This window comes from Trichosurus vulpecula, chromosome 1, assembly GCF_011100635.1.
Source record: "Trichosurus vulpecula isolate mTriVul1 chromosome 1, mTriVul1.pri, whole genome shotgun sequence".
In the NCBI taxonomy this organism is placed as follows: Eukaryota; Metazoa; Chordata; class Mammalia; order Diprotodontia; family Phalangeridae; genus Trichosurus; species Trichosurus vulpecula.
The window spans coordinates 228,871,646-228,882,788 of NC_050573.1; the positions used below are offsets into that span (position 1 = coordinate 228,871,646).

General features: G+C 40.9%; 1 protein-coding gene across 1 annotated transcript in view; it reads right to left on the bottom strand.

Moving 5' to 3' along the window:
- Positions 1 to 10,917, bottom strand: part of VAPA (VAMP associated protein A) — an 82,737-nt gene extending 71,820 nt beyond the window's left edge. The window contains exon 1 of the mRNA XM_036751697.1: positions 10,209 to 10,917. Within this exon, the coding sequence (XP_036607592.1) occupies positions 10,209 to 10,287 (79 nt within the window). The 5' untranslated portion in view covers positions 10,288 to 10,917. The remainder of the gene's footprint in view (positions 1 to 10,208) is intronic.
- Between the last annotated feature and the right edge of the window lie 226 nt (positions 10,918 to 11,143).

Here is an 11,143-nt window from a genome sequence, read left to right on the forward strand (position 1 = left end):
ATTAGAATTTTGTGTCTGGAAAGTCCTGAAGAAGGGAACTTAATGGGTGGAGGGTGGCTTGTGTTACAAACAGGGAATTAAGAACTACAGGCTTAAGGAGTTCAGAGGGAGTACAAGCTCAGACATTAGTGGAAAGTAACTAATACATAGCAACTTGATTATTAATATATAGTAAAATAATACAAAATAAAGTGGGGTATCAATTTTCAATTCCACACATTACATACATATCATACACAAAATTTATTATTTACTACTTCTCTCTTTTTCCCTTCTTTCTCATTTTCACATTCACTATCTAAACAGATGGGCCTTTCTTTCTTCAACTAAAATAGGCAGGAACTAAAGCAGACCTCATTGGAAGTTCTACACTAATTCAATTTTAAGCAGGTATAAATATGATGACTTGGTATGTGTTTATGAAGGGCAGCTAGGTGGTGCAGTGGATAGAGTACCAGGCCAGGAATCAGGAAGACTCATCTTCCTGAGTTTTAATCTGGTCACTTTGAATTTGCTCAAACTTACTGTGAGACCCTGGGCAACTCACTTAACCCTGTTTGGCTCAGTTTCCTCATATGTCAAATGGGCTGGAAAAGGAAATGGCAAACCACTCCAGTATCTTTGCCAAGAAAGTCAGACACCAATGAAACAACTGAACAACACGTATTTATGAAGACAGAGATGAGATAGAGACCCATAAAGAAAGAAGGAATGGAGAAGCTATGAAGTCAAGGGAGAAAACAGATCAATGGAAGTCAATTTCTTAAGCATTTATGAGCAAGCACTAAGTTCTGGGGGTACCAAATACAAGATCTAAGGAATGGAAATGAGATGTCCCCTTCAGTGCATAGGTCTTCTGATGTCTTACCAAGTTTGGAAAAGACTGAAAAACATTCACAAGAAAATGCCCTGTCCTCTTAGGTCATTGCAAAATGTTTTCTAAATTATCTGCCAAATCAATTAAAATGTATTCAAAGCAAATTTAAATTATACATTCAAACATTTATCCTTGTAATTTTCAATGAGAGTTTTTTTAAGTCAATGTGAATCTTGATTTATTCAGCACTTCTATAATAATCATGTTTCATGGAACTTCAATGTTATTCACCAAAAGTGGTATTAAGCATGAAGTTCTATTTGACATAGAATAGAGGGATGGAGTGGGTATCATCTATAGCACTAAAATGATCTCATTAAAGTAGGTTTCACTTGTAAAGCATACTTCTATCTTGTGTTAATAGTTGCCACATTGGAGTCTATTCCAAAGTCTGCCACTACATTTGGTAGTACAGATCTTGAGAACAGCATTACACCCAGCTTTGCCTGAAGCTCTGTCTCCAGCAGTCTTTAGAGCCTTTTAGACTTTTAAAAGGTGGGAAACTGAGGAAGATTTTTCTCTGCCTTAGGGGAAGACTCGGTCACATGCTTAGCTAAGTACAGTCACTTTTCAGAAAGCTATTAAGATATCAAAAGTATTAGAGCTTGAATCTAGAAGACCAAGCCAGAATCCACTCTTCTCAAGCGAAAGAGACAGCACAGTAACAAACAAGGACTCCAGCTGTACCAGAAGCTAAAAGCACTGAGAAGCTCCAGAATCATGCAGAAAATAATGCACCTGCCTGCAGTCAGCTGAAACTACACACCTAGTACAGACAATATATATAGCATAACAGTTCCTCAAAGAAACATGATTCTGGCATAGTACTGTTCATTGGAGACAATGCATCCAACAAAGCAGTATCTGATGCAGAATATGTGTAAACTACTTGCCTGGCAGAAACCACACACAGCAGGCCTGGAGGGAGCAGTGTGATAACATGCCAGAAGATATGACTGCCTCACAATGTTGGAGATATTAGCTGCTCCACATGTTTCTCTGGCCACATCTGTGCTCCTCTATGCATTTGCTCAATGTGTATCCATACTTCACATTGATGATTATGTGTATAAAGTTTAAGGGGGAAATTATTTTTTACTGTATTATTTCATTAAATTTCTTTGCTTGGAGGAGAGAAAGAGAGAGAGAATAGCATTACCGCTAAGTCTCTAATTACTATTCTACTTGGTTTCTATAGCTAAGAACAACTTGATTTCTTTATTCAGTCCCACGATCCCAAATCCAATAAACCCATGGGTCATAAAATACTTTACATCCCTTTGATATTATGACATGTTTCAAAATAGCTGAATTATTTAAATATTTCAGCATCACATCTCATTTTACCAACTTGACTCTACCACAGGGCTGAACAGGAAAGCAACTAAGATTCATACGGCTGGTACACACAAAATATTTGTCAATAGCATCATCTTCGGCCAAAAATCAACTAATAACTTCTTAGAAAAGATGCTCTCCACTAGTGCTTTTTTTTTTGTTAAAAGATGCTGACTGAGGGGTCAATGTTGTGTAGTGGAAAGAATATTTGGCAATAAATCAGGAAACAGGCCTTCTTCTCCCAGCTCACACAAGTCATCTATTGAACCTCCCGGGGACTATTAACTCATTTGCAAAATTTAATTCTTGGACTAGAGTAGTGGTTCTCAAAACGTGACCCTAGGATCTCTGGGGGTCCCCCAAGACCCTGAAGTCAAAACTATTTTCCAAATAATACTAAGCACTTTTTTGACTATTAAAATACTTCCTTGTCTAATCACATATCTGTGTGAAGCCAAATTTTCTTCATATACTTCAACCAAACCAACATATCAAAAAGAACTAAATGCACAAGCAGATGATAACATCAAAGAGATTTGCAAAAATATGTAAAACAATTCCACACTTCTCACTAAATGTTTTTTAATCTGAAAAGTTTTATTTTTTCATTGAAATACTATTTATGTTGACATGTAATGGGCTTATTATTTTAAATGATAAAACAAATTTTAAATTTTCAGTTTCAATTTCTAATATAGAATATAGAAACCCATATAACCAAAAGCTCTTTAGGGTTCTCAGTTTTTAAGAGTATAAAGTGATCCTTCTAAAACCAAAATGTTTGAGAACTGCTGACCTTAGAGGATCTTAAAGTCCCTTCAACTCCAAAATTCTATGATTCTACGGTATTATTTTGTTAAGTTAAAAAAAAAATGTTCTTCCCTGTAGTTCTGAAGTCTAAAAGACCCTATTCAACACTAATCCACAACAGGGGGAGTTACCCACAGTCAACCTAACAGATAAAGCAATAACCTCAACAAAGCATTCCTAGAATGAAATGTGCAATCTGTGTTAAGAGACTTAAATTACGGACAAAAATGCAGTATCCCAGCTCTGATATCAGATCTTCAAGACAGGAGGATAAATCTGAGTTTGACCAATTTCTAAAGTGTAATGCAAAATGCTAATACTTTCAGTATGTCATACTTTTAGATTTGGCATAAAACCCTAAAAAAGACTTTCATCTAGATTTCAGAGTCTATATGTATACTCACCGTTGTATGTGAATACAGAGTTCAAAACAGATGTTTTTTTACTAATCTGCTACTGTAAATTATGGAAAATCAATACTAAATATCATTTTTTAAAGTAAACAAAGGGGCTATTTTTTCCTGAGTATATCGAGCATATGATCAAGCAAAAAATAAATGACCTAACTCACCCAAAATATTTTTGCAATGGAGCATGTGTACTACTACCATGTAAATTTCCAGTAACAAAGTTATTCACATATACAACATATTAATATGTATTATTCAGAAGCAAGTTTTACATAGGAGAAAATACTGCTTACAGAGCAACAGATTAGGAATTTAGCACTTTAGGCTCTCTTCCAAGTTCTAGAATTTAGTATTTAAAATTTAAGAGGCTCACTTAAAACCTTGGTATCTCAGTTTCACAGTTCAAAGATAACAATAGTGGCCATCAGTCACTTGAGCATATAAGAAATTCATGGTATAGAGAGATTTAAAGGTTCCTAAATGAAAAGATCTACTTAAATTGCAACCACCAGCTTCCCTAACTGGATGTTTGAAGGTACCATACCTTTTTGCTCTTTAATATTTATACCCAAGAGCCCCTAGAATACTGTTCTTTACATTCAACTCAACAAACATCAAAAACTAGGATGTGTTAGGTCCAACAGGAACCAAAGAAGGCAAGATTACTGGCCAAAAGTGTTTAAATCTAGTTGGGAAGAAAATTTGATATAAATAACTGCATCTATGATCACCATCCTGCTACTTTAACAAATAAGATTACCACTTCCCCTCCCCAAATTTTAAATATCCCTCAAAGTAAATTGCTCTTTTGTTCCCATAACTTCCCAATATGTTTGCTCTAACAGAGAGTGAATTATGCAAGCATATGGGGTCCTGACCTAAAACAACCCCCTCACATTTAAAAAAATTATTCCCTTGTACTAAGTAAAGTAAGTCACTCAGTTAACTCAGCAATCAGACAAAATTATTTAGCTTCTCTATTTTTTAAGATTCTCTTGCACAATAATTCCTCCCTGTTTTAACTGAGGTAGCTAAATGTGTTCATGAGATAAAAAAAGAAACAAGCAGAGGAAGATGATTTCCAAGTTAACTGAAAGTTTGTGACTACATTCAATATTTCCCTCAAGTTTCAAAATGGGGGATTAAGGGCAAGGTAGTGCTGTAATTTCATCACCTCACATCCACACAGATCAAAGTGCATTAGGTGGCAGACAATGGTACTCAACCAGCCCAAAGAAAAAAGAAAAGAAAGACATTCGAAAGGTATATGGGTTATAATAAAGGGGTGATGACTCCCCCCCCATTTTATTAATTTCAGCCTTTTAACCATTCTAATAAAAAAGAAAATTCTGCTTAAAGAAAACCATTTTGGGGGCGCAGTGAATAGAGCACCAGCCCTGGAGTCAGAAGGACCTGAGTTCAAATGTGACCTCAGACACTTACTAGCTGTGTGATTCTGGTTAAGTCACTTAAACTCAATTGCTTCGAAAAAAAAGAAAGAAAGAAAAACATTTTTAGGTGCTGGGGGGAAAATACTTAAGAGGAAAAAATATTTATAAAAATACAGTCACATGGGCTAAGCTTGTTCTGCAAAGTAAAATGTATAAATGCTAACAATGACCAAATCCACATTCTCTGTGTCACCATCCATCCAGTGACACTGGCCTCCTTGTGATGCCTCACAGAAGATATTCCATCTCCTAATTCCAGACATTTTCACTGGCTGTTTTTCACGCCTGGAACGCCCTCCCTTCTCATCTTTGCTTTCTGGCTTACTTTAAGTCTCAGCTAAAATCTCACCTTCTGCAAAAAGACTTTTCCATTTTTCTTTAATGTTCCTTCCCTCTGTTAATTATCTCAAATTTATCCTGTTCATTTGTACATGGATGTATGCATGTTGTCTCCCCCATCAAACGGTGAGCCTCTGTAGAACAGCAGCTGGTTTTGCCTTTCCTTGCATGCCCAGCACTTTGCACATGCCTGGCACATAGAAGGCAGCACTTTTCCTTCACAAATGTAATTTTATCCTCACAACAATCTTGGGAGGTAGGTGTTATTATCACCTCCATTTTGCAAATAGGAAAACTGAGGCAGAAAGCAGTTAATGACATGCGCAGGACCATACAGCTACTAAGTCTCTGAACCTGAATTTGAACTCAGATTTTAACTTTAACTGCAGCACACTATCTACTATACCACCTAGCTGCCTCTTGACTTGAATCCCAAATTTTGATAAACTCATACCAAGTTCTCCCAAGTTTGCTTCCCAGAATTACGCTGTTTTATACAAAAAAAAAAAAAAATTCCTGCCTTTTCATGCTCAGCTGTCCTAGGATCTTATATCTTTAGAAATGCAAGGAACTTTTAAAAAATTATTTAATCCAATCCCCTCAATTTTAAAAAATAATTTAATCCAGTCCCCTCAATTTTACAATAGGTTAACAAACAGGTAGAGAATGGTTCACAGGATCATATTTGAGTTGGACAGGATATCAGGTCTCATCTAGTCCAATGTACAGATGAGAAACTAGGGTTCAGAGAGGTTAAAAGACCTACGTAGTCCCCTATATAGGGGATTAGTCTCCAAATTCTAGTCAACACACACATAAAAACACAAAAGGGTACAGAGTAGTTTCAAAGAATTACTTGGAAGGCTCAAAGAGAGCTAAGCATTATTATCTGGCAAGGGAGTAAGTACATCCCGGGCTCAATATTGGGGGGAAACCACAAAAAAAAACTAATGGAAATGCATCCTATTGATTAAATAACTAATGGTTCAAGCTTCAGCTATAGCACCATTTTAAAAGCGCACTTAAGAATTTTAATTTATTTAAAATACAGAAGAGATAAATTGAGGAATTTCATATATTTCATCAGTTTGTTCTACCTATTTCATTTAATATTCTAATATGCTAGCCATTTGCATAAGGTCAGTATATGTATAAGTATTCGCCCATTTGAAGACAACTCACCTGTAAGTGAATAGCCAAATGGGCCATCCCCCATTGGGGTCAAATGTAACAACTTCTTTAAAAGTTCATCAAAAATCTTCTGACTAGCCCTCAAATTCTTACCATTAGTTCAAAGATCATCTATGTTTGAATAAATAAATGGCCATATTTTCACAATGGACAATAGGATAACAGATATAGAGTTGGAAGGGATGAAGAGGATACTGAGATCTAAATAGGTTAAGTGATTTGCCCAAAATCACAAAGAGAATAAGTTGCAAAGCAAGAATTTGAATTCAGGACTCATGATTCTCAGAGCTTTCTACTACATCAGACTCTCAGTGTAGGTAGTAACGCCCTCAAGGATGCAGATCAACACATTCAGAATTGCTATCCTTTATGCAAATAGACGCATAAATTTACCACAGGGAGTCCACTCAATGTACCTTTCTCTTGAAGTTCCACAGATACCAAATGATCATTCAGACTGTCAGTTTTCTCTTGCTTTCACTTATGACTGTCTCATCATACATCTGACAGCATACTTTACTCCTATATAATTCATTTATAATGTGCTCATCATGTGCCTCTTTACTGTCCTTTGGACAAGCACTAAATTTATTCCCTGATGTTCAGTTATACATCACCAGAATACTAAATAGCTAACAGTACGTGCCTACTATGTGTCAGGCACTGTGCTAAGTACGTACTTTACAATTATTAACTCATTGATCCCCACAGCAACCCAGAGAGGTTAAGTGTTATTATTACCCCTGTTTTACAGATGAGGAAGCTGAGGCAAACAGGTTAAAGTAACTTGTTCAGGATCACACAGTTCTGAAATGTATGAGGCAGGATTTCAACTCAGGTCCTTCTGAACTCCAGGCTGGCACTGCTACCCACTGAGACACTTACCTGGCTTACACTAGTTAAAAAGATTTGCCTTTGTTAAGGGAAGCTTCAGACTATCATAAGAACTAAACACATGACATCTCAAAGGTAATCTAGCCTATTCTACTCATTTAAGCCCATTTATAGCATCAGTCCAAAATATATGTATCTGTGGACCAAGTCTATGAGTTATCAAAACCTAGACAATAGGCTTTCTCTATTTTTCTTGCTGTCTAGTTAAACCAAACTGTGAATACATCCATCTTTAATGATTAATTCTTTTATTGGAGTGAAGGTACAGTATCCGTTTTCCTAAGTTTGAAAAATAACTTCTAAATGTTCAAAACATTTATGATTACATTAGAAGCACAGGTCCATTTTTGAATGCACAAAAGATAAGGGGGGAGGGTCCCCTTTCTTCATCCTTGTAGCAACATATTAACTTTTCTCATGAGAAGCCCTCCAACTTTGCCGATGAGGCAGCTTCTCATCTAATACTATTTTCCAAGATTCCCAAGACTGATGGCAGCATAAGAGACTATCTTGCATAGTCAACATTATTTCAGGAATGCAGGCTACCAAAACAACAGGATAAAGTGGAAAAAAAAATGCAAAAAAGCATTCACCACTATAGATTACATCAAAATATTTCAACAGCAGGTGGCTAGTGATGTAATTTCAGGCTTTCAGGAAAGGTCTTTTTTTTTTTTAACTAAAACCATATGAATGAATACAATAAACATAACCTAGTTCTTTCCAGAGTGTCCCTTAACTCCTCAAAACAATAATAAATCTTCTCATACTTGCCTTGAAACAAAACTCTTACTCAACTGCTTACATAACTTTTCTATAGAAGCACGGGAAATAAACCAGTCTTAAAAAGTCAAACACTAGTTGTGTAATAGTATCCTAATACTACAGCATCATAAAACTAATTTTCTGGACATATAAAGCAACTTTGCTATATTAACTTTCCTGTGAAGAGTTGCTGGCAGGAATGCAAGTGTTTTCCTGTTGACCTGACACTTCCCAGAACATAATAGATTTATCATGTTTCATTTTACCCTTTGAAATGCTTTAATTTTTTTTAAACTAAGTAAAATTTTAAAAATACAAGTGGAATTTAACATACTAACTCCCAAAAAGGACATAGTACTCAACCATTTAACAAGGTTAAGTCATGCCTTAAATGTAATTCCTAAAATATAATTCCTTGATCTTAATGCACAGAGCCTGTGACACCGGTAAGACTTAATAAATGTTTTTTCATTCATTCAGTTAAGTGCCCTAAACGTTCCATATCCCAAAGAGCACCAGGATTCCTAAAATAATAGCAAATGGACCGAAGAAACCACTCTCCCCAATTTAAGTCCATTTACAGTTTTAGGTATTTTTGCAACTTCAGGTTCATTTATACCTATCATCTGCTTGTCCCTGCCCCAAGCATTATGGCATTTGACCCTCATTTAGACTGTAAGGTAAGCTCACTAAAGTAATTTGCTCAAGGCCACAATGCAGTAAATGGAGACACAAGACATATGTCTCCTAAGGTCACCAGAAAAAGACCTGGAAGAATCCTAGCCAATAACAGCACTTTAGCATAGAAGAGATGAGGTGAAAGGAAGATTATCTAGTCCAATGACAGTCATTCTTTTTCCTCACTTTACAAATGAGAAAAAGAAAGCTAAACGATATTAAGTGACTTGTCCAACTTCACATAGGTGTTAAAGGAAAGAGTACAATAAAAACTATAGCAAGGGACCTATAACAACTAGGTCCTTCACATTCCAAGTCCTTTAACAGCACGCTGCCTCCCTACTCTTAACCGAGGGTTCTAATACAAAATTATTTTAAAACAAAATCTTTGAAATAAGTTATTTTCACAAGTTTCCATTTCTGAATTTCTATGGAAATTGCAAATCCTGGAATATGATAAATAACAAACAGGCAGCAAGCCAAAGACTAGGCAAAACCAGAGAAAGAGGAAAAGAATCAGCTGCCTGGAACCTAACACGCTAAGGACCAAATAATAATGCACTTCTTCTCCCCTGACGTACTACTTACAGGAGGTCAAGAATCACCCACACCAGAGCCTGCCCCAGTCTCCGAGGGATTCTCTCGGCTCTCTCCTACCACTATCACCAGGATCTCGAACATCTCTTCCCCTCGTCCCAAGAGGCACCTCCCAGGGAATGGCTGGGGCGGGTAGCGCAGCTGTCTCACGGCAGTGATAAACTCGAGCAGCGGCGGCCCCCAAGACAGGGCGCTGGGGGCACACGAGCTCCAGCGGGCTCTGGGAAGGCCGACGGAGCCCAGAGTCCAGGAAAGCTGCCCGGGGCCCGAGCCCGCGGGAGCAGCACGCGCCAGCCCCGGGCCCGGCCGGAGCCCCCGGGCGCACACGCTCGGAAGCCGCCTCCCCCGCCGGTGGCCCAGAAAAATCCCAACGAGTCCCCGGGGGCAGAGCAGGAATGTCAGGAGCTTGAAGGGACCGCCAGGAACCCAAGACCCGCAAGCCGCCTCCCGGCGGGATCCCAAGATGGCGGCCAAGGCGCCTGGTCCCGGCACCCCAAGCTTGGCTCGCCTTTCCTTCCCCGGGCCTCGGCCTCCTCCACCGCCGCCCCCCCCCCAGCCCCCGCCACAAGCTGGGTGTGCGCGCGCGTGAAACTGAGTGTGAGTGTGAACGGGCGGGGGAGGGGAGAGAGAGGAAAGGCTGACGCCGAGAAAGATGAGAAGAGAGCAGGGAGACGGGGACAGAAACCTGGGAAAAGGGGAGAGGGGAGCGGACGACACTCCTTCCTCCTCGCCGAACCCTCCACCTTCCACCAAACCCCCACCAAAACAAAAAACAGAAAAGGAGGGAAAGGACCCGAGAGGGGAACTGACGGTCTAAATCTCCCCGCTCCCCTCACAGAGGCCCACCTCGCTACCTACCTTTAAATTTGAGGTCTGTGGGCGGGTCGAGGAGCAGGATCTGCTCGTGCTTTGCCATGGCCCCGGCAGCGGCCGCCATCGGAGAGACAGCGCAGGGGGAGCGGGGGCGCGCCCGAGGCGGCGGTTTGCCTGGGTGGGGGGGGAGGGGGGGTTGTCCAGGGAAGGGAGAGTGGGAGGAGTCCAAGGTGGGGGAGAGGGGAGAGATGGCGAAGTGCCGGGGCTGTGAGAAGGGCACAGTCACCAGCCCGTGCTCACCGCTCGCTCGCTTCCTGCTTCAGCCAGTGGATCGGGCAGTCTGACGACCAGTCGCTTCCCCCCCCTCCACTAACAACTGACTCAACCCCACACCAGCCACCGCGGCCACGCGCACTGCGATCCTCGCTGCCCCACGTGACGCGCCCCTGCGTGCGGCGTGCGCGCCACCGCAGCGGCCTAGGCCTCCTCTTCGCCCGCCCCGCCCTTGGAGCCTTAGCGCGACCAGGGCCTTCACGCGCCTGCGCGCTCCCGCGTGCTCTATAGATTTCTCCCAGACTGAAAGCCTTGCCGGGACCCTGTCAGTGGAAGTGGAAATGTCGCGGCGCGGGGGGGTGGGGGTTGCCGCGGGACTGAAGATGACTGTGCTCAGAAGCAGTCCCTTCTCCCCCCTCGCCGCGGGATCAGGGAGTCAGAACTGAGGCGGCACCTTCTAGGGTTCGGGCCGAAGAAGGAATACGAGGGAAACGACTTGGGGGCAGACACCCTCAGAAACTACAGCTCCCAGCATGCAACGTTCCATGCGGGCGGAATAGAGAGACCGAGCCATTGGAGGTGGAGCATGCTGGGAGTTGGAGTCTTCCACGGGGCACCCGATGCGCAGTGCACCTTGGAACTTGTAATAGCGGCAGGACCGGCAAGCTGGCAGGCCAGCCGCGGGCGGGAAGAGGAGCAAAGTCCGT